Source organism: Biomphalaria glabrata, chromosome 8 (genome assembly GCF_947242115.1).
Source record: "Biomphalaria glabrata chromosome 8, xgBioGlab47.1, whole genome shotgun sequence".
NCBI lineage: Eukaryota > Metazoa > Mollusca > Gastropoda > Planorbidae > Biomphalaria > Biomphalaria glabrata.
Genome location: NC_074718.1, coordinates 27,179,601 through 27,204,826, shown reverse-complemented (window position 1 = coordinate 27,204,826; position 25,226 = coordinate 27,179,601). Strand labels below are relative to the sequence as shown.

Genomic DNA, 25,226 nt, shown 5'->3' with positions numbered 1-25,226 from the left:
GGGATAATTATGACAACAGTCCAGCGCCATCCAAAATGTTTCTCTATCGTCACCATGGTAACCATTGTCTGGGAGCTTATGTGCGTGATTTCCATAATAATAATGAAAGTATAGAATATAGACTAATGAGACACTGCCACAAACGTGACACCATTTCAAATCAGTGGTACACAGATGACATGGGATGAATGGACTTCAATCTTCAAATGAAATCAATAGCATAGAGAGTCCGTGACTTATTTACCAGACGAGCTTAATCCACTCACAACATAACAAATTCGTTAACAATGCATACACTGCCTCAAGGAGTTAGTGGTGAATGGGCTACCTCAGCATTACCCCCAAGTTCATTAGATGGCTTCGTGGTCGAGTAATATGCGCTTAGGACTGTCGTCCAGAAGTTCCGAGCTTGAAACCTGCTTGCCGCCATCGCCCCCTGTATAGGTTTGGGCCAGGACGTAATAATTTTCCTTTCTGAAGTAACGCCCGAAACTTATAAAAAAAAACAAAAAACGCCATGGGTAAAACATTTTCGGAAAAATAAAAAAAAATGTAAAAAAATGGATTGGGGTCATGACCACTTTTCTTCCATCGCACAGATCACGTTCTTACGCTACTTAGTACTTATAGACAAGACATGACGAAATAAACACTGTCAACTCATCTTTCTTTTTAAAAGAGAGATAATAGGAAGAGAACAAAAAGAAAACTGACGGGAGTAAATCCGACCTGAGGAGAAGCACACGTAACGCGTTTCAAACTGTGACCGTGTGTATGTTCCCAGAGGGTTCTTAACCACACGACCACTTCATTACAGCGTGCAGTGTTTTATTGCTGCGAATCAGAGAGACAGAGAGAGAGAGAGAGAGAGAGAAAGAGAGAGAGGAAGACAGAGAGAAACGTACTCCCCCCCCCCCTATTTTTTATTTCCACATCACACTGCGAAGCCGAGTTAGAATTGAGCGCCAATGGGCTGGGGGGCTGGGTATCGCATTGGTAAGCAGCCAATCCAAAGCAGGATATCCTGTGCAAGTGGGCATGGCTTAACCAATGACAGACGTCGCGCAGTCCGCTCGTATTCCAAGGAAACTGTTCCGATTTCTTTTGTTTGCCAGTAGTTGGTGGGGGGTAGAGAAAATCAACATTTCATGCCGCTATTCCTCCCGTAAAAAGTGGGCCGGTCCTAGAGACATTTAGGAATGCTTTGCGTGTTGTTTTTCTGTTTCTTTCTATTAAATTAGTTTCTTTTTTTTCCCCCCCCGATTTTTTTTTTTAAATTTCTGTTACTAGATGGTTAGAAGAGTGAGAGGGGGGCGAAATGAATTCGATTGTACGGCTTACTTCTTCCGACTGCGATTTGTGAACAGGGAGTTACAGTTAGAAAGACAGTACTTAGGTCTCGCCCAGTGGTAGTTGGCTTAGTTCTGCACATATCATAAATGTGGATGAATTTCTTGGACGAATGGAATGATTTTTTCGGTTTCCCTCGTTTCTCAGTTCCGACTTTTCAACGTTCGCTGTTTTTAATGTGATTACAATTTGACATCATTGTGACTGTGATCCTTAAATGAGAAGTGTTTTCTTCTGACGGATGTTATGTGCCGTATGACAGGGTTTACTTAAACCTTTTTCAATTGGTATAACTATTTGTAAATATACTTTTTTTTTTTAAATATATGGACTCTAACAGAAACCTAACTTATATGCGTATATGGATTAAATACTTTTCTTTTTAATAAGCCAAGTTGATAAATTTTTATAGGTAAAATTATATATATATATATTTCAAGCTATTCCGTAGAGCTGAAGATTAGATTTGAAATGGCCCTAAGCTATTTGGGATATGGGGGGCCCTTTATAAGTCCAGATATATGTGCTAAATATTTATTGGGGGCCCTGAGCTAAGAGTAAATCCGGCCTGTCTACTCATCGTTCTTATGTGTCTTACACGTAGGCGTATTCTTTTTTTAAATTTACATATCTACACTAGGTCCATTAAACGATATTTTTAGATTATACATATTATCGGTATTTAAAATATACTATGCACAATGTCTGTAGTAGGACTTACCCAGGAATTTAAGAATGATCTAATCGGACATGAAAGATTTATAATTCTGGCCATTGTCCATTCAGTGCCTCCGGTGTTGATAACATAGAAGCTAGACCAACAGACGCACAGATAATGGTGGTCAAGTATCTTGACTGTTATGCAACTGTCACCAGCAGTGAGCCACCATTATGGATCGGTCAAATATTAGCTCGACGGCCTTCCAAACGTCACCCGGGACCTTTGTCGCAGAATTAAGATTATACCATTCGCTCTGCTGTTTACAAGTTCAGGGGTAGATCACTTCCGCCTCCAGTTGCCACCCCCCCCCCCCATTCTCTTTGTCCCATGGCTTCTGTGTGCACAGATCAGACATACAAACTTAACAGACGTAATCATTTTTTTTACTGGCGAGGGCTAATCTTTGCCTTGACCTCCTTCCATCCCGTGCCCCTGCACTTCGCAGTGTCAGGGATCACCGAGGATAATACCTGCGATAAAAACTCACCCCTCCACCCCTGCCCCATTTTTTTTTTGTATTCCACTCAGAAACTAACAAATACCAAAGTTACCGATCAAAATTTTATCGCGTAGAGCATAGATTAGGACTCCTCCCCCCACGCCTCTTTACCCCTACAGAATCTTGTGCCAGAAATCATTTAGAAAAAAAAAACAAACTTGCCTGTGACTTCAATTTATTTGTACTGATTACAGTCATTGAAATTTCCGGATAGGTTTTTAACTTACAACTGTATCAACTGTGGGTCCACAAGTCGTCACTCAAGGTACATTGTTGGGTAGATTAATTTCTAGTATTGTGTGTTTCAGCGTCTTTTAAATGAGTAATTCAATAAGTCCATATATATTGTGTTAAGAGTCTTAAATGCCAATGTTTCAATACCAGATTTAGCTTCTATACTAAGAAGAACTTGATGCTGTGACTAAAATGACATCATAGCCTGGATTTATTTTCAACGGAATTTCTTCATCTACTTCAACGTCTGCAAACATCTTGAGGTCAGGCGCTCGTGTGGTCACTTATTCTATGCGCCTGGACAGCAGTGTTGTTAGTGCCGCTTCATTTATATTTTGTTCAAAACTGTTTCTTTTGGTTTGTTTGTTGAGGATCATAATTTCCAGGAGGAATTACATCTCGGAATTAGCCAGAGCTAAGTTGTAATCTAACAGGAACATTTTTTTCCCACCTGCTCGTGCGCAAGAACGGCCTTCCTAATGTATTATCCAGATTTTAATGGTAAGTCCTGTGTCTACTAGATCTTCTCTACGTTTTACACCTGCAGGTATTTAGTAGCCGCCTTTGTCTTGGCTGACAGTTTACTCCATGACCGTGTGCATTGCACCAGAGGATTATTTATGAAACGTAGAGACCTTATAATTCTTTGTATTATTTATGAAACGTAGAGACCTTATAATTCTTGGTATTATTTATGAAACGTAGAGACCTTATAATTCTTGGTATTATTTATGAAACGTAGAGACCTTATAATTCTTGGTATTATTTATGAAACGTAGAGACCTTATAATTCTTGGTATTATTTATGAAACGTAGAGACCTTATAATTCTTGGTATTATTTATGAAACGTAGAGACCTTATAATTCTTGGTATTATTTATGAAACGTAGAGACCTTATAATTCTTGGTATTATTTATGAAACGTAGAGACCTTATAATTCTTGGTATTATTTATGAAACGTAGAGACCTTACAATTCTTGGTATTATTTATGAAACGTAGAGACCTTATAATTCTTGGTATTATTTATGAAACGTAGAGACCTTATAATTCTTGGTATTATTTATGAAACGTAGAGACCTTATAATTCTTTGTATTATTTATGAAACGTAGAGACCTTATAATTCTTTGTATTATTTATGAAACGTAGAGACCTTATAATTCTTGGTATTATTTATGAAACGTAGAGACCTTACAATTCTTGGTATTATTTATGAAACGTAGAGACCTTACAATTCTTGGTATTATTCATAGATGTTGCGAGTCTTTCCTGGTTTGGACCAGGGCTGGAGTTAGCCAGTGCAAATAGTGCGTCATTCTTAAAGTTGTGGGTTGGGGAGCTTCACAAAATAAAAAATGTACAAACTTGTACAAAACTATCCAAAGATCTACTAACTATAAAACAAACAGTGAAATGGGATTACGTGAGCATGTCTTTCCCTTGCAATCCTGAAGTGCAATAAAGTTACAAAACAGAGTAGCGGGACTTTTACAAATTAAATGTTATCTCCCATATTATTATTATTTTTATTTAATGAACATATTTTATTAAAGTTTTTCTAAAAATGCTGACGCATAAAAAAAAAAAAAGGGGGGGGGGGTCCGTGAGAGACTACCGAGTCTTGCATTGACATAAATCAGACCCTTTATGTATGTCTAAGTTATTAAAACATATAGAATCAGGTTAACATTGGTACATCTAATTCTAACGAACGTTTATAAGTATTTCCAAAACTAAATCAATATAAAGAGATACATCAGGTAGTCACGTAGTACCATCAATAGATAGTTACATTATTTTAAAGTAGAGCCCTTCAATGCTTTGAGTCCGGCACTAATGTGCTATAGTGTTCTCTCTTTATGGACGTAACTGTGCAGTTCATATCGGTCAATGTAACAGGTCACGTTCGAGCTGTGGAGACAACAACCATGTCACATCCTTTCCAGGCTCCTTAGGGTCACTATGTCTACAGACTCGATAGGCTTACTATGTCTACAGACTCGATAGGCTTACTATGTCTACAGACTCGATAGGCTTACTATGTCTACAGACTCGGCAGGCTTACTATGTCTACAGACTCGGTAGGCTTACTATGTCTACAGACTCGGTAGGCTTACTATGTCTAAAGACTCGGTAGGGTCGCTATCTATACAGACTCTGTAGGCTTACTACGTCTACAGACTCGTTAGGCTTACTATGTCTAAAGACTCGGTAGGGTCGCTATGTATACAGACCCTGTAGGCTTACTACGTCTACAGACTCGTTAGGCTTACTATGTCTAAAGAATCGGTAGGGTCGCTATTTATACAGACTCTGTAGACTCACTACGTCTACAGACTCGTTAGGCTTACTATGTCTACAGACTCGGTAGGGTCACTATGTCTAAAGACTCGGTAGGCTCACTACGTCTACAGACTCGGTAGGCTTACTATGTCTACAGACTCGGTAGGGTCGCTATGTCTACAGACTCGGTAGGCTCACTACGTCTACAGACTCGGTAGGCTCTCTATGTCTATCTTCAGTCATGTGAGAACAAGATTAAATATAACGAGAAATTATAATGATAGTTGGCAGAGGCGTCGGTAGGGCTGGTGTCACTAGGTGCGATTAGCTATTGTTGTCCCTTCCCCCCCCCCCCCCACTATTCCATCTCAAACTATCCCAATAAATTATGTCTTTGGTTTATTCAATTTTAGTTGAAATATAATTACAAATGTTAATTCCGTACATCTATTGGTGCACAATTTTATAATGTGCGCCCATGGATAAAATGCTTCTGACATTTTATCCTTTTGGAGTCACCCCCTGTATAGGTATCACCCTTTTAAAGTCACCCCCTGTATAGGTATCACCCTTTTGGAGTCACCCCCTGTATAGGTATCACCCTTTTAAAGTCACCCCCTGTATAGGTATCACCCTTTTGGAGTCACCCCCTGTATAGGTATCACCCTTTTAAAGTCACCCCCTGTATAGGTATCACCCTTTTGGAGTCACCCCCTGTATAGGTATCACCCTTTTAAAGTCACCCCCTGTATAGGTATCACCCTTTTGGAGTCACCCCCTGTATAGGTATCACCCTTTTAAAGTCACCCCCTGTATAGGTATCACCCTTTTGGAGTCACCCCCTGTATAGGTATCACCCTTTTAAAGTCACCCCCTGTATAGGTATCACCCTTTTGGAGTCACCCCCTGTATAGGTATCACCCTTTTAAAGTCACCCCCTGTATAGGTATCACCCTTTTGGAGTCACCCCCTGTATAGGTATCACCCTTTTAAAGTCACCCCCTGTATAGGTATCACCCTTTTGGAGTCACCCCCTGTATAGGTATCACCCTTTTAAAGTCACCCCCTGTATAGGTATCACCCTTTTGGAGTCACCCCCTGTATAGGTATCACCCTTTTAAAGTCACCCCCTGTATAGGTATCACCCTTTTGGAGTCACCCCCTGTATAGGTATCACCCTTTTAAAGTCACCCCCTGTATAGGTATCACCCTTTTGGAGTCACCCCCTGTATAGGTATCACCCTTTTACACCGTCCTAACCATTCGGTAGTGTTGAGAACGAGGCTAGTTTGGGATGTGATCGCTCTAACACACACACGTGACAGTCTCAAAGAATCCTACACTATGTGCTTATTTTTTTTTTTAAATTAATTAATGAATAATCTGACTGAGAGAAGACAATGTCCAGTCCCCAAAAAAATAATAATATATAATATAATATATAACACATATATAAATTATACAATGCCTCAGAATATACCCCTAAAACAATAGCATATGTTTAGACGCAGAAATATTGTTAAAAACAATTAGTTTCATTAAACACAATTTTAAGATACAAAGTGAAGAATTGTGGACGCGCTGAAATAAATCCCGAAATCGTTTTCTGTTGTTTTTTTTTGTTTTTTAGCAAAGCCGAAATTTAAAAAAAAAAGAAAAAAAAAAAGAGATTATTTTTCAATTAAATAAATCCGGAGGGATTCTATCACCCTGAAAATGAACAGTGCGGTAGGGGTGGGACCTTTAAATTACATTGCTACACAAAAGCACAGACCGATGGCAGTTGCTTATTTTAGTTCTAACATACAATAATTGATATTTAATGCTACTGAAGTTTGACGTACAATTTAAGGGTACACTAGGTCAGTGTTGAAATCTAGTCTGATTAGTCGTTTATAGTGTTTATTACGTACCTGTTAAACTAGTGGTATGGAATGTTCTTTTAGTTTGATCTTTTGTTTGACCAGATAGTCAAAACTCATGAAACGATTATAAGACTAAACCAATTAAAATTATACTCTAAAATATAATTATTAATTTATAAAAAAAAATGTCTTGCTAATTACATTAGCTGAAATCCTGGGATCCACACTCTATAAAATTCAAATAAACTTTTCAAAACCTACTTTATTATATTTTTTCTTCAAATTTTAAAATACTTACAAAATAAAAAGTTTACACTCCCATGTTTAGAACACTGAAAATTGTTGTTGTTTTTTTTTAATCCTCCTAATTTTCTTAGTTTAATACTTGTTATACGAGATTAGCCTTTTAGGGTATCGTATTCATAACTACAATATGTTGTAAGTTAAATTAAGATTTCTGAACTTAATTATATTTTGTCATCATAGGTTCGAGTTTGGTGTAGTAGTATCTCCAACTACACAATACAATCTTATATCAGAAAGCATTCAACAAACAACAACTTCAGTTTGTTTAAATATTTTATATATATTTTTTGACAGTCAATCGAAGTTTTCAGAAAGATTTCTCTTAGAAGAGAAACAGCTTCAGGTTCATAGTTTGTTTATACTTACAATATACAACGTAATATTGGCTAAATAGGGCATTTGTAAAGAGTCACTCGCTAATTCATCTGGCACGAAAAAGTATGGTAGTTGAAATTAGTCTATAAAATTACAAGTTCATATAATGTTTGTAATATAAGGATATGCTCATACCTTTTATATAATAACTGCATTGGTCCTTAATATCAAGAAATTAAAATGGTCCATCGGTTTAAAATATAATCAGAATTGGTCCGTATAGTTTATTTAATAACCGCACTGGTACATCAGTTGAGATAATAATCGGACTGGTCCATCAGTTTATATAATAATCGGACTGGTCCATCAGTTTATATAATAATCGGACTGGTCCATCAGTTTATATAATAATCGGACTGGTCCATCAGTTTATATAATAATCGGACTGGTCTATCAGTTTATATAATAATCGGACTGGTCCATCAGTTTATATAATAATCGGACTGGTCCATCAGTTTATACAATAATCGGACTGGTCCATACAGTCTGTAAATACGCTACGTCAATCTTAAGCCGCTAGGAAGCAGCAGCTTACTGCCATCTATCGAGCTCGTAATGGCTGTTTGCTAGCCCGTGATTTGCTATCAGTCTGGACGTTGGATCTAGTTAGGTCTGCAATCTCCTCTTGTCAATGCCGTATATCAATAGCTCTGAAACGTAGCTGACAAAAAGAAGCTGCACCGGTAGCCAGTAGCCATTTTCAGTTCGGGAGTTTCAGAAGGAGAAAAAAACACATTCGAAATCAAATCTAACAGCAAAGACAGACAGTAAAAAGAGTTTCTAGAAGCGTCTTACTCATTCATGACATTTGTCAGTGTATTTTGTGTTTCTGAAGTTGAGTATTTTTGACCACTTTTGTTTCTTTCTGTTTCTCTCTGTGCGAGCGAGGCTTGAAGTTATTTCTCTATACATTTCCGTTTATTGTGGTATCTTTATATCTCTTCTCTTTATTTATCTCTATTTTTATCACTTTCTTTGTTGATTGTAATTTTTGTTTTTCATGTTTAGAATGTGGCTAAAGATTTAGATTTAGATCTGGTAGAAACAAAACAAACAAACGAAAACAACAATAAAAGCAAAACAACAACCAGAATCCACTCTTAATAGTTATAGAAGGCCTGAACATTGACTTGCAACGTCACAACCTATGGGCGATTTCGACCAATGTTGCCACGTTACAGTCTGTACGACGTGACGAGTATTTGGTCTAAACTGTCCATAAGTTGTGACGTTGTAGATCAATGTTCATGCTTTCTATAACGATTGGTCTTGGTTTACACCTAGAACTAGAGGCCTATAGATATATATATATATTTAGAATGGAAGAAACTGTTGTTTACTTTATAAATCGTAAGCTTTATACATCATAAACTACTGAAACAGATTTTAACCACACAATTTAAAGGGGACTCTAGTTGAAGCGACCAAATAGTTGACTGTTTTGCTTTGATCCTCAGCCTAAGTCTGTTCTAGTCTATCAATTATTTATGTCCACTTTGTGTCATCTTTTGTTTTTCTTTCGCCCCCACCCCTCATCCCCCACTTTTAGGCCCTATAGCACCCCAGGGAGAGAAATTCTGGAAAGCTGGGGAAACACTTTTTCCGGGTAGGAATTTTGTTTCGTTTAATTTTACTTTTTAATCTTTAAATTGTAATTTTTATATCCACTTCGGATTTATACAACTCAAAATGAATAAGTATCTAACTAGTTAAAGGCGTTACAACATCTACCATACATCCTCTTGAAGAATTTAATATTTAAGTCAAAAACGTAGACCTAATTCTTAAACTGTATATTAATTACTATATTGTAAGGACATATTTTAATATGCCACAACAGGAACGATTTTTATAACTAGAATAACAACCTTGTAGAATAGCTTTCAATGTCATATTTCGAATTAACGCACACGGTTGCTGTTCTATTTACAAGCTTATTTGAAGTTTCTAATCTGTGAGGTTTTTGTTTTTTTTCTGACGAGCTATCTTTATTGAGCACAATGTTATGTTCCAATAGCACAATGTTATGTTCCAATAGCACAATGTTATGTTCCAATAGCAAAATGTTATGTTACAATAACACAATGTTATAATCCAATAGCACAATGCTATGTTCTAAGAGCACAATATTATTTAATATGAGTACAAAGAAAGTTTTATGAAGATGTCTTTGCGTTGAAAAATCTGATTACAGTTGGGACATAACTAGGTTAAGCCTATTTCTTTTTTATTATCTATAGTTGGACATGTAGTGGAATCATGAATAGTTATTTTTAATGACCGAGTCTAAGAGCTCTTCTTTAACTGGTCTTTTTTTTTGTGTGTGTTCTAGGTCTGGACTTTCTCCGGGCTCATGCCAGCATGTCCTCTCTTCCTCTGACGGCGAACGGGCTGGACGGGACGTCAGCCCTAAGCTTGTCCCTCCAGAGTAGAGACCTGTCTCACCTGTCCCCATCCAAGGGCAGCCCGCCTCACAACCGTTCGTCTCCTCGCCCGGGCAGCGCCAGCACCACCCCGAACAGCCTCTCGGCGCCGTCGCTGAGCGCCGGGCTTAACGCCCTCAACCTCATCCAGACGCCCAAGTCCGGACTGAAGCCTTCTTCGTACAGCTCCCCTCCGCCCCTGGCGTGCAACCCCGAGCACAACGTCTGCAAGCTGATAGACTATCGTGGCGCCCAGGTGGCCGCCTTCATGGTGGAGAGCCGGGAGCTCATTTGCCTACCTCAAGCGTTTGAACTTTTCCTGAAGCATCTGGTTGGGGGCCTGCACACAGTATACACGAAGCTCAAGAGGCTGGAGATCACACCCATCGTATGCAACGTGGAGCAGGTTAGAATCCTGCGCGGTCTAGGAGCCATACAACCCGGGGTTAACAGATGCAAGCTGATCTCCTGCTCAGAGTTCGATACGTTGTATGATGATTGTACCAATTCCAAGTAAGTAACTGTTTTTTTCTATAACAAAGCGCTAATAAACCTTCTGTCTTGATTGTTGTAGAGATGTAGAATCGATCTTTATGGTTACTTGGTTACTTTGTGACCACATATCTTAATAGAGAGCACAGGGAGGGGTTTAGCAGAAAACGTGAAGCGAAAGAGTTCTTGCTCCCTGGCCGACTAACTAATTGAGGGGGGGGGGGGGGGGGTTTACGGTAGTCATTATAGGATAGTTGTTTATTTCATTAAGTCGTATGCCTACACGCATTAAAGGTCATGACGCCTTTTCTTTTGAAAGGGTGATGGGGATGTACTGATACATTCGGGGCTGGAGTTTTGTTTGGGTTAACTGAATCGTTTTTTTAATCCTGGATTACTTGTACCTTTGTATGCCCCTGAGGACAGGAGACACATTTTACACAACAATATGCGACATTTCGTTTTTAATAAGTTTTTACCTATTTATAGCTGAAGCAATCATCAGTTCCAATAAATTTAAGGATAGTGGCAAGTACCATAGAGACATAGGTAATCACTATGCTTAAACCTTAATTTTACATTACTCTGCACTTATGGAGGAGTGGTGGTCCAACGATTGAGCACTAATCTGTCGACCAGAAGGTGTCGTGTTAGAATCCCGAAGGAGGAATCCTTTTACAGGATTTTATGCTTTCCTTGTTACTGTAACATTTTATGGACAAAGTTAGGATTTGTTCAGCCAGTCACGTGACTACTATTATAGAAACAATTAACATGTCCAGATGACCAATCGTCTATTGCTGGACCTGTAGGTCTTGCATAGACACATATTACATTTTAATACTAACTTTAAAAAAAACCCAAATGTTTTAGTAAAAATCTTTTTTTCCCCCAAAAATAAGACATCATTTATCTATTCACGTGATTATCTATCTAGATCTAGATGCTTTTGTCAAAGCAGCCCATTCCCTGTTAACCCTTCACGTGAATAAATGAGCTGTCATAAACTAGCCCCGCACTTAATTAAAGGTTTAAGTCGTAGAATTGATTCCCCGTAGCCAGAGAGAATGGGCTAAATGGCTTGAGACTAGGCTCGTTATCGTCTTGTCCTTTTCTGTGCCCTCACGGGATAAGTTTTCCAGCAGACGTTTCGCCAAACTAACCTTTCTAAGAATGCTGTAACTGCTGAATACATAATTGAATGATTCTTTTGTACTCTGTCTCTACGCCTTGCTCCCCCCCCCCCCCCCCCCCCACGACTCTCTCTCTGTTTCTGGCTCTATTGTTTTATTTCGCGTCTAGCGTAATGGAAGGTCAACATCGGCCCGGAATACAAAAAATGACACTATCCCCCCGCCCCCCCCCCCACCCCCTGGCCCCTGCATCTTCGTGGCGTATGTCGCCGTGTCACTGACACTGACATGTGACTGCACTGTGTCAACAAGAACAAAAGTGGGGCGCGAGGGGCGGCTGCTCCAAAGAGTATGGCGCTCAATAATCCAACGCAATGTATCAGTCCTATAGATCTAGATGCAATCGTGTTGTTGTTGTTTTAACTTATGTTGACTTACTCAATAATTCAAGGGAGAGAAATAATCTTGACGAATGTCTAGTGTATTGGAGAACATGACTTATTTACCGCCCCCCTTGTCTAGTTACCATCACAGTAGTAATGCACTGATCAATGTATGAAACTTTTTTTTTGTTGTTGTTAAATTGCACTTAGCTTCCTGTATGTGGTTAAACCAATCCAGTGTTGGGGCGGAAGGGTGCCTCTGCTCAGACCTAGACCATTCGTTACAGTACGCCTGAACACTGACCTGCGATATCACAACATGTGGGCAGTGGAGACCAATAGCTCGTTGCCACGTCGTGCAGACCTGTGACTGGCTACGATCTATTGGTCTCCACTGCCCACAAATTGCAAAGTTGCAGGTCAGTGTTGAGGCATACTATGACGATTGGTCTCGCTCCGACTGGATTTCTATGGCAATGACGGGGACGATGTTACATACAGTGATTAAAGATAGATAGATAGATAGATAGATAGATAGATAGAAAGATAGATAGATAGATAGATAGATAGATAGATAGATAGATAGATAGATAGATAGACAGACAGACAGACAGACAGATAGATAGATAGATAGATAGATAGACAGACAGACAGACAGACAGACAGACAGACAGACAGACAGACAGACAGATAGATAGATAGATAGATAGATAGATACATAGATAGATTTTGGAAATCCGATTGTTTCTTATGTATAGCGCTTTGGTCCAAGGTTTCTGTGGTGCCGTTAGCTCAGCAAACATATCACTGCTCTAATCGGGATTCTAACCCGCACCCCTTGATAGGTAGCCAAACGATTTTTGCAACTCAGCCACACATTCCACTGCGTTGGCCCGTGATGCTTGCTCTGGAAACTTATCTGCTGTCCCCTCTCCCAACCTGACCGTTGGGCATCACATTATTGGATGCCTCTTTCTCAGTTCTGTCCACGGCACCACCTACCACCATGATCATTTGACTCCCCATAACCTGGACAAGTCATATGACAAGCGACGCCCCAGTATCTACATCTTCAAATCTCTTTATAAATATTTATTTGTCAGGAGAACGCCCGGACCCGCTAGTCAAGCGATGGAAACCTTGCCATTGATTAGTCTAGGTTTTGGTTGTTTCTTTAGAGACTGATTAAACAACGATAACTGAAGACCAAATAGGGAACTAGTGTTGGTGTAGACAGCTGTGCTATCTGCAATCGTTGCGGAAGGCGAAGTTAATAAAGTCAATAACATCGTTTGAAAAACGAAACAAAGACGAATTATCCTCTGTCTTTGATGGACAAACTCTCTAGACTTTATGTGTGTGTGTGATGTCGTCAAGTGAATTCTGTTGTACAGGGACATGAATTATTCAAGTCTTTGTTTTCTAAGGCGGCTGTTTTCACCACTTAGAGCCTTAGACTAATGGCAATCAATGAGTTGAAATATACTTTGGAGAGGCAGTGAATCTTTTTAGGTTTTGTTTTCTTATAGTGGAGCTGTATGTTAAACATTAGTTGTTGTTTTTTTTTTTGCGAGTGACATGCTTAGAAAATTATGGGATGTTATGCAGCTATTACACGTGATGGCACATCAAATTAAAATGACTTTTAACCCTGAAGAGCTTATTTAATTCCTAATCATGACACTTTTGTTGGACTGGATTTAGACCTTAGACCCTAATATAAATCCAGATAATATTTATCAGTTAAAGATCATTTCTTTTCTACATAGAGATGGACCTTATATACATAATGAGTATAGATAGGGAAATCATGCATCTTAATATTTTTTTAACATTCCCGAATTGTGAATTAAATAAACTGTAATCATTGGAATCAAGAAGAAAGCTTGATGTTTTAATTATATTTGCCTTTAAAATGTATTTCTACATTTTTTTTAATTTTAATATTTGGTTATGTTGCAATGTATCGGCTTAATCACCTAAATGTGTAGAGGCAGAGAAATACATATTGATTGTTTGTAGAATGAGAGAGACACAGCCTGTGTGTGTGTGTGTGTGTGTGAGAGAGAGAGAGAGAGAGAGAGAGAACTAAGAAATTAAAAGAAGAAAAAGAAATGGCCGGTGTTCCCTGGCTTAAATGAAACTTGACCAGAAATCAGAAATGAGTGACCAGGCCATAGCGTGGGTTTCCAGACAAAGCCGGGGTCCAAACTAGTCAGTGTATATCTTCAATGGCGGTAGGTCAAAGTCATTAAATAGCCATAAATCGTGCTTTGAAAAGGTGTGGGGCCGGGGTTTCGGGCGTCGCTCGGTGGAAGTAAGGAACCAAGAATTTAAAAGTGCACAATTAAGCGTGAATTGTGCCCGTCGTGGGATCAATACCTCACTACAAATCTACAATAGAAAATTTTGAATTTCGCCAGAAAATGTAAGGAAATGATCATTAAAAAGAGCTTCGCGCCCGGCAATGCAGAAGTCTTCTCAAAGAAAGGAGCAGTTGACCGTGTGAGTACTCTGCAATCGCGTGCATCGAATATAAAATACGTAGGCATATGTTAATGAGTTGAATATCGGACAATATTTTTTTGTTGTTTTATCCACAAAAGCGTAGACCTTGTAGTTAGAATATGGTGTAGTTAAAGATAAGGGAATTAATGTCTAACTTTTTAAAAAGCTTATATCAACTCACTCTGTCTGCCTGGTAAAAAGTTTGTACACGTTATTTTTCCCACACGTTATTTCTCACACATATTATTTCTCCCACACGTTATTTCTCCCACATATTATTTCTACCACACGTTATTTCTCCGACATATTATTTCTCCCACACATTATTTCTCCCACACATTATTTCTTCCACACAAAATCTCGGATCAACTGAAATTTTGCACACTTATTTCTGTTACCTGACAAAAGAAGAATCATAAAAAAATTAAACAATTAGTTAATTAACTTTTTTAAATTACATTTTGGTACCCAACAAGGGAAAGAAATTGTACTTGACTGATGTGATGATATAAGCTGAATTAGTCCCTTTTGTACTTTTCTTTAAAGTTTGAAACTAACAATAGATAGCTATAAAACCTTCTATATTCATAAGCACTTTTTTGGTGCAGTAGTTAGCGTATTCATTTGAATCCAGGTCGTTTAATTTTAAAATTTTGTTTTTACAAATGTATTTAAAAAGCGATCACAGTAGCATTCACCTTCTTTCTCTCCCTCTCCCCTTATCCCATTCCCAACTGGTCCAGACAAGTGATAGGATCATAGCGTATTTATTGAAAGTAAAGCTTAAATGTTCGGACTATGTTCGATGCTCCATTGCTAGATCTACAGGGCTAGTAAAGTTAAAATGTTCGGACTATGTTCGATGCTCCATTGCTAGATCTACAGGGCTAGTAAAGTTACAATGTTGGGACTATGTTCGATGCTCCATTGCTAGATCTACAGGGCTAGTAAAGTTACAATGTTCGGACTATGTTCGATGCTCCATTGCTAGATCTACAGGGCTAGTAAAGTTGAAATGTTCGGACTATGTTCGACGCTCCACTGCTAAATCTACAGGGCTAGTAAAGTTGAAATGTTCGGACTATGTTCGATGCTCCATTGCTAGATCTACAGGGCTAGTAAAGTTGAAATGTTCGGACTATGTTCGACGCTCCACTGCTAAATCTACAGGGCTAGTAAAGTTGAAATGTTCGGACTATGTTCGATGCTCCATTGCTAGATCTACAGGGCTAGTAAAGTTGAAATGTTCGGACTATGTTCGATGCTCCATTGCTAGATCTACAGGGCTAGTAAAGTTGAAATGTTCGGACTATGTTCGACGCTCCACTGCTAAATCTACAGGGCTAGTAAAGTTGAAATGTTCGGACTATGTTCGATGCTCCATTGCTAGATCTACAGGGCTAGTAAAGTTGAAATGTTCGGACTATGTTCGACGCTCCACTGCTAGATCTACAGGGCTAGTAAAGTTGAAATGTTCGGACTATGTTCGATGCTCCATTGCTAGATCTACAGGGCTAGTAAAGTTGAAATGTTCGGACTATGTTCGATGCTCCATTGCTAGATCTACAGGGCTAGTAAAGTTGAAATGTTCGGACTATGTTCGATGCTCCATTGCTAGATCTACAGGGCTAGTAAAGTTAAAATGTTCGGACTATGTTCGACGCTCCACTGCTAAATCTACAGGGCTAGTAAAGTTGAAATGTTCGGACTATGTTCGATGCTCCATTGCTAGATCTACAGGGCTAGTAAAGTTGAAATGTTCGGACTATGTTCGACGCTCCACTGCTAGATCTACAGGGCTAGTAAAGTTGAAATGTTCGGACTATGTTCGATGCTCCATTGCTAAATCTACAGGGCTAGTAAAATTGAAATGTTCGGACTATGTTCGACGCTCCACTGCTAGATCTACAGGGCTAGTAAAGTTGAAATGTTCGGACTATGTTCGATGCTCCATTGCTAAATCTACAGGGCTAGTAAAGTTGAAATGTTCGGACTATGTTCGATGCTCCATTGCTAGATCTACAGGGCTAGTAAAGTTGAAATGTTCGGACTATGTTCGATGCTCCATTGCTAGATCTACAGGGCTAGTAAAGTTAAAATGTTCGGACTATGTTCGACGCTCCACTGCTAAATCTACAGGGCTAGTAAAGTTGAAATGTTCGGACTATGTTCGATGCTCCATTGCTAGATCTACAGGGCTAGTAAAGTTGAAATGTTCGGACTATGTTCGACGCTCCACTGCTAGATCTACAGGGCTAGTAAAGTTGAAATGTTCGGACTATGTTCGATGCTCCATTGCTAAATCTACAGGGCTAGTAAAATTGAAATGTTCGGACTATGTTCGACGCTCCACTGCTAGATCTACAGGGCTAGTAAAGTTGAAATGTTCGGACTATGTTCGATGCTCCATTGCTAAATCTACAGGGCTAGTAAAGTTGAAATGTTCGGACTATGTTCGATGCTCCATTGCTAGATCTACAGGGCTAGTAAAGTTGAAATGTTCGGACTATGTTCGACGCTCCACTGCTAGATCTACAGGGCTAGTAAAGTTGAAATGTTCGGACTATGTTCGATGCTCATGTGCCAGATCTACAGGGCTAGTAAAGTTGAAATGTTCGGACTATGTTCGATGCTCATGTGCCAGATCTACAGGGCTAGTAAAGTTGAAATGTTCGGACTATGTTCGACGCTCATGTGCTAGATCTAGAGGAAAAATCAAGCTTTAAAAATATTGTTCAAAAGGTGTGGTGCCATCTTCATCCGGTGTTATAACATGAACACCCTTTGCATTGGTGAATAGCCTTCCATGAGACTATTTCAATGTTTATTACTTCTGGACAGCCATAAAAGACAGTTCACTTGGCTCCAATCAGATTACGCCACGACCTTGTTCATATATGCCTGAGGTCCCAAAAGTTTTTCGACCTTGGGGCCATATAAATTTCAAACACTCGTGTTGCGAGCCTCATCTCCGCATGAACTCATCGAGTCTAATGGAACTGAGATACAACAGCTTTATTGTGCGTTGTGTGCAGGTGTTTCTTGGAGCCGGACATTATCCACGTCACGTGAGGGGCCGAAATGTCCACCGAGATCTAGATTTAGATATGTTGTAAATTTTCATTCACTTAAGTAAAAGACTTCTATCTTAGAAAGCTTAGATGAACTTATTTCTTTGACTTTCTGTTTTCTTTGACTGTCTGTTTGGTAAAAATTTTGAACACGTTATTTCTCAAACTTTCCATTCCCTGATCAAGTTGAAACTTTGCACAATTATTCATTGTTCCTTACAAAATATAAATGAATTAAAATAAAATCAACCAATTATTTAATTAAAAAGTTATAATTAGTTGATTTTGTTTGTTGTAGAAAAGGGAAATGAATTTTAGAGTATTGAGATATATGGTTATAAATAAGAAGTTTTTTTTCTCTTAGATAAGTCTTTTAAAAAAAATTTTAAAATAAATATTTGACTTGTTTCTTCTCAGATCTTTTATTAAAATAATGAAACTTGTGCTCGAGAAACCGTTCAGTCGCTCAAAAAATTTAAAGTAGAAAAAAAAATATTTTCTGAATCCAGATATATTTAAACCAAATACCCCAATGAATAGATATAGATATTAGAGTACAGAAAGACACCCTAGTTCTTGGTGTTGCCATGCGTTCAACTGAGTCAACACAACATTCTTAGACTTACCCAACGTTCCATTCAGTCAGGGGAGATCAAGCTTTTCTCAGTTTTTGTGATGACCAAACACTAGTATTGAAATAACACTTCTCAGTGGCGTAACCAAAGAAGCACTCACCACTCTTTTCCTTAAGGTAAACAGCCTCCCACCCTCCCCTTTTTCCCATTCCCAAGATAAAAAAAAAAGGTTACCTAGACTCGGAATGGTCAAGAGGTCTCTAAGAGCAGTTGTGTCTCGGCATGTCACATACCCTTACTCCCCTGTCGCCCCGCACCCCTCTTACCACCCGCCCCTCACTCTCAAACCGACTTACGCGCCAATATTTTACCCTGAATTTTCACAATCTTTGTTGAGCCATTACTCTGTCTTCGATAAGTGCGCTGCGCAAACATCCTGGCCTTGGGTTGAGCCATAACCTACCAGTTGAGCAGACCCCGACCGGGCCTCCTATCTTCACAGAGAGTCGGGGGTGGAGAAGAATTGTTAGGTACGGTCCAGTACTAGCCAAGAGTGCCCGTCTTTATCTGGTGTATGCACAGGTCAGACTTTGGCTACCTTAGCGCGCAGACGTAATAAAAGTGGCTTCCCGCCCGAGCTTGTCCTAGTACTAAATAGCAACTTAAATGACAAAATAAAAAGTGATATAAGCGGAAACAAAAATGTTAAAAAGAAATAAATTTAAAAAGAAATAATGGAGTTTAATTTCAACAATACAAAATAAGAAAAAAATCTAAAAAGGTACAAATCTTTTAATGAAAATAATGCAAAAATTTAAATAAAATATACTGACTAAATATATTTTTAAAATTCTTTCAATATACGAGAGATCGAGAGAAAAATCTGAATGGTGGAGGGACACAAACAAAAAGATAATCTCGCCTCATAAGACCTCAAACTTAGCTACAAATGGTCTGTTAAATAGTTCCGCAATACATTCTCGAGTTCTATTATGGAAAGAACGAATACATGGAAGAATATAGTGAAGATGTTGCCACCCTAGCCGCCGCCTCTGTTATAACAGTTTTCAGTTAGAAACCACAAGACGCCGATAATTAACACCCATCATATTAAATAACACGACTTGTGGCTCCATCTAGCTTTCGTTTCTTTTAAAATGTCCATTATATCCATATTTCATAAAGTCTTGTATTCCTATAACATTCCCCCCTGGCAACAGTGTAACATACATGTCTGCAGCAATAGTGAGAATTTCTAGATTTTAGATCTTTGATTGCCCGGGTCACCAGACAAAGCAACAGACGACTAGAGTGGGACGTATTAAATATTTCAGCAGACGATCATGTTTCTCTGGTTGCTGAAATACAATGCAATAAAAAGTATTCCTGTTTAACATCTGTCCAACGTCTTTCCGGTTTCAATTTTTAGATCTCGAAGAGTGGCAGCCCCTGTGTAATTCATGCCCCCAATTCAGGCAAACAAAACAATCAACAAAACATATAGTCCAAACAAATATCGCTATTAAGAATCGCTCACTATCAATATTCCAACAACGGAGGACAGAAAAGAAAGATGGTGCAATGTATGTGTAACAACTATCAAATTTATCACACATTGTCAAAAAGGATGCAATATTTAACCTATTAGCCGCGGGAGTTTACAAAACGCTACATTATGATGAACAGAAAAAGGAGGGGGGGGGCGTTAGGGGAGGTCAAAAGATCTTAGATTGAGAGTTGGTAATCGATATTCTGGATCGTATTCGTCCTGTCACCAGATCATGGAAAACAATCTTTCATTGATTCTCTTGCCAACAAATACACAACACAAAAGAAAACGACATGAGATTTCAACACGAGAAACAAGGGAGGAGAGGGGGGGGGAGGTGTTTCTAATAAGGCTCTCACCGATGAGCTGGTGTGTAGTGTTCAATGTTTCAAGCAATGATATGTGTACCTAGGTGAAATTTTGTTTTCTTTTCCAGTCCTTACGAAAACTATACCACAACATTCCCGACACACACACACACACGTACACACACACTTCGTGCACACATACACGCTCACATACACATACACACTCTCACACACAGACATGCTCACACAAGCTTTCGTACACTTAAAGCAATGACATACATACAGACTCACACACTCACAAGTGCATGTTAAGAAAGACAATAGACTATATAGTTGATTCACTCACAGGCATGGGGTAACGTGACCTCAATGGCACGTGCAATTTCACACTCCTAGCCTATCAATGGGGAAACATTAAATGAAGCAATAGAGGGAATCTAAAATGCAACATCCCGCCCTCCCCCCAGTTTCACTCAATTTAAAATGTCTAGTTATCAACCTAAGTCTAATGTATATTATTTATAACTGTATTCAATTACAGGATATATTAAATTTCTCAAGCATAACCAGAAACTCGTAAAAGCTGCAGACTGGCATAAACATAAAAGCATAGGGTTAAGACTACAATTCTCTACGCAGACAAAGAGATAACGTATGGTAAACATGTACATGCAAACGTTGGGGCACTGCAAACGAAAAAAAAAATATTAAACGCGTGTATAAAGAAATGGACATAAATACAAAGTGGAAAAGAAAACGCTATACTGAATTATTTGTTATCTGACCGAGACCAATGAATTTTTTTTTTAGTGTTTCAAGAAATATGATCTCATACATAGCATTTATTTTGTTCCCTATTCTATTCACTTAAAGCTATTGTCTTCTCTTTTGCAGAGTCTCATGTAAGCCTTAACTGATTCTCCTTTCGTTTTAAGCAGTGCTGAAAACATTCTGGTAGAGCTCGAATAAAGGAATTACGCAGTGAATACTTAGGATTTCCAGTTTTGTGGAGGATGTCCAATTTGGCACATGCTTCAAGTTTTATCTCAGTGACTGCGTCTTGCACTAGCTTAGGAAACGTTAACATTTTCATTGGCTTCCATGGTGGCGCTAGAGATCAAACTCTTCCATGGTGGCGCTAGAGATCAAACTCTTCCATGGTGGCGCTAGAGATCAAACTCTTCCATGGTGGCGCTAGAGATCAAACTCTTCCATGGTGGCGCTAGAGATCAAACTCTTCCAAGACCCTAGAAAAAAAAAATGATTTCAATCTTACAGCGAATTTTTTTTATTGTTCAAGAATCACTTGTTTCCCTTGACATAAGCTTCCCCAACTTTTGTCTCCAGTCTGGTCGGAAAGCGTCTCCATATTTCTCCTTCGTTGATGCACTGATCCCAGCCATTTCTTTAGCCACTTTGATGCAATCCTATTGAGCTAATCATTTTTTTAAATGCTTCTACGCGTGCCAGAAGGTTGAGTGTTTCTCCACCTCATGTAAACCTCTTTATTTCTATGCTCCATTCCAAAGAAAGAAAGATTTGTTGTTAAATTTGAGATAAGGCTGAGAAACTTGTCTAGTAAAATCCATGAGGTGTCTATCTCAAGACAATTCTCCATATAACTTGTTAGTTCCCATGTCCCAGATCTCAACCCTTTAGCCAAAAGGAGAGTTCAGTAAATAAATGGCTGCCTGGTCGTGCTGTATACGCGCTGGACTCTCGTTCCGTCGTCTCGATGGTTCTGGGTTCATACCCTGGCCGCTGCCATCCCCCGTCGTCCTATGGAAGGTTTGGACTAAGAAGTACATTTTGACTTCCACTCTGAAGGAACATTCTACGAACAAACGAACAATAAATCGAGTTTCAGTTCATGTGACTTGAAACTATATATCATTAGACGAAAACAAGACACAGACCTTACCAAGGCCAAGCACTGAAGCTTTTTGTTTTGGTGCCAATTCAAACCTCTCCTGTACCCAAACATTGCTCCTCTTCAAACAATTGATGTTGTTCTAACCATTTTAACAACAAAGCTTTCTTCTTTAAAGATTTGAACCTGTTTTTCAAGTAGTGATTGTCTGATACTATCGTCTGTGGAGTCTCCGGAATGTTGACATAACAAGAAAATATCAGAGCATTGAACGTAGTTGTCAGAATCAAGCTCAATCAAACGATGAAAATAAACTATTTATACTGTCGACTATGAAATTTGAAACCCAGGCGAAGACTCGACGTTCAAAGTACACAGGGCTATATTTGGTTTATTGAACAAAGAAAGGAAAGATTTGAACATTTCTAAGAGAGCTACAGGGTTTAGTAAATAGTACTAGGACCTTTGGCAAGTGGAATGTCGAAGTGGGAGTGCTAAAAACAGATTTGATAGAGCTATGATCACTGTTGTATTTCATCTTACCCACCGGCTACGACCAACAGTTCAGATTTTCATTCAAAAAATCTATATTGATCTATGACTTGCCTCAGACCGATACCGCGTTGCAGTCCGTGGCGTTTGTAATCTCAGATAAATTCTTCTATCTTTAGGAAAGTACATTCGTATGAACTTAAATATTTCCGCTCAGTTTATAGTTCAAATTGTAAGTTTCAGAATGTCTTCAGGCATGAAACTCAAATGTTCTAGATCAGCCTACAGGACTGCAGGGATATTAGCAGGCAGTAGTAGACCTCAGGATCTTCGTGACAGCAGTCCAAAGCACATGCCACACAGCCAGGTCTTGCTTAGTGAAGGGTGAAAATAGCGACAGGCAGGTTCGAACATCAAAACGACAGTCCGTTTGCCTTACCACACCGCCAGGCTGCCATCCAATGTTTAATAAAGACAGCTCAATATAAAAAAAGTGATCAATACAAATCAATACATACAATGTTTAATACATACACTATCCACTTACTTACTCATTATATCTACGAGAAAAAGAAGTTATAAAAAGTTTTCCGTAAGCCATCTCTCTAGTTCAGCTCTACATGCATGTTTCAGTGTTGATCGCAACATATTGAAAATGAGTTGTTTTTTTTTCGTCCAATAAACTTTCACTACACTATCTATGAATTTTACAAATCAACAAAAAAAAAAAAAATAAAAAAAAAAAATCAACTAATTTTTGGATTTTCCCTTTGTTGACGTCGGTCATAACAATTTATAATATACACATTTGTATTTCACTATTTTCCCATCATCAGTAAATCATGGACGTGACTACTAGCAGCGGGCGATACCAACTAGTATTGATGATTACTTTCATTTAGCATTTGGGTCAAATCGTAATTTTGTGCTAATGTTAAGGAATCCTTTTAAACTGCATTATTGAACAGTCAAAGAGACAGAGTGAGTTGATATACGCTTTGTAAAAACAGAATTAAGCCAATTGGGGAATGAAAGGGAAGAGAGAGTGAGAGGCATAATGACAGACAGAGTGTGTGTGTGTGTGTGGGGGTGTTTGTATGGTATGATGATCCCGGGTTCAAACCCTGCCCGCCGCCTTCCCACGTCGTCCTGTAGGAGGTTAAGGCCAGGATGCAATAACTTCAATTCTGAAAGAACATTCGAAACAGATGAATCAAATACAGAAGTATGAATGAGAGACCAATAAACAAAGAATGTCTAGATGTTGTAAGAAAGACAATTATGTCACCTATCTTTACAACTCGCGCCACATCAAGATTTCTAGGTTTTCTTTGACGACATTTGTCGGCGTTGATGTTCTTCATGTCACAAAGAGAAGAAAACAAAATGGCCGTTGTATTTTATCTGTCGTCTGCTGGCTACTAGCTAGTTTATCTCGCAAGTAAAACAGCCACTGGAACTACAGCCACTGGAACTACAGCCACTGGAACTAACAAGACGTTACGTGATGAACTATGAAACAAGATCAGAAATTAACATCTGGAAGTGTAGAGGCATTCAGGGGAGGAACTAAAGTTTAATGTGGGGGGTGGGGGTGGGGGTGGGGGGCTCGCATTCATGTCACATTAAGTTATCAAGCAAGAAATTACTGACGCGCTTGTGGGTGGACCGGGGGGGGGGGAGACCTTATACAAATAACATCAAGTGTCAGAGATTTACATACGGTTAGAAAATAAACAATTGTCCTACCATTGACAGAATACAAAATAAACAATTGTCCTACCATTGACAGAATACAAAATAAACAATTGTCCTACCATTGACAGAATACAAAATAAACAATTGTCCTACCATTGACAGAATACAAAATAAACAATTGTCCTACCATTGACAGAATACAAAATAAACAATTGTCCTACCATTGACAGAATACAAAATAAACAATTGTCCTACCATTGACAGAATACAAAATAAACAATTGTCCTACCATTGACAGAATACAAAATAAACAATTGTCCTACTATTGACAGAATACAAAATAAACAATTGTCCAACCATTGACAGAATACAAAATAAACAATTGTCCTACCATTGACAGAATACAAAATAAACAATTGTCCTACCATTGACAGAATACAAAATAAACAATTGTCCTACCATTGACAGAAAACAAAATAAACAATTGTCCTACCATTGACAGAATACAAAATAAACAATTGTCCTACCATTGACAGAATACAAAATAGACAATTGTCCTACCATTGACAGAATACAAAATAAACAATTTTCCTACCATTGACATAAAAAAATGTATTTTGTTCTCCTGTTGAACATCTGTCTTCCCCAATTTCTTGCTTTCTTGCCGTCCATCAAACCCTCACCTTTATGAGGCCACATGTTTTTAAAGTTCTACGGCCCTGGCCCCCCCCCCCCCCCCCCATAAAATAAGCACAGCGATATTTGAATGAAGAGAAATTTAAGTTTTCAGTTACAAGACGATACGTCAGCGGTTCAAAGGCGGTTTGGGTCACGTGTCCACAAGTAGTGACAACGTAATTGTAGGAGTTCCCTTGACTCGAGGAGGAGGAGGGGGGGGGGGAGTGTTCCGATTACTGTGTTCTAACACAATTAGATTCATATTACCTTCATATATATTCAACGTTGGCACTTGCGTTTGTTTGTTTATATGTTTAATCGTCTGTCTGGTGAATTCTGTGTATTTGTGTGATTATCAGTCTCATTATACAATTACTTCAAGGCTTCTTCGGCCGAGTCTTAGTCAATGGGAA

General features: G+C 38.7%; 1 protein-coding gene across 4 annotated transcripts in view; it reads left to right on the top strand.

The window, feature by feature from the left end:
• Positions 1–1,127: 1,127 nt before the first annotated feature.
• LOC106072780 (uncharacterized) overlaps positions 1,128–25,226 on the top strand; it is a 152,689-nt gene continuing 128,590 nt past the window's right edge. Inside the window, exons 1-4 of one of the 4 annotated variants that reach the window (XM_056037891.1) lie at positions 1,128–1,637; positions 2,955–3,305; positions 9,183–9,239; positions 9,966–10,569. In XM_056037891.1, the coding sequence (XP_055893866.1) occupies positions 3,284–3,305; positions 9,183–9,239; positions 9,966–10,569 (683 nt within the window). In that variant the 5' untranslated portion in view covers positions 1,128–1,637; positions 2,955–3,283. Of the gene's footprint in view, positions 1,650–1,676; positions 1,763–2,954; positions 3,306–9,182; positions 9,240–9,965; positions 10,570–25,226 lie in introns of those variants that run through there. The other 3 variants (XM_056037892.1, XM_056037893.1, XM_056037894.1) reach the window with 3 other exon arrangements.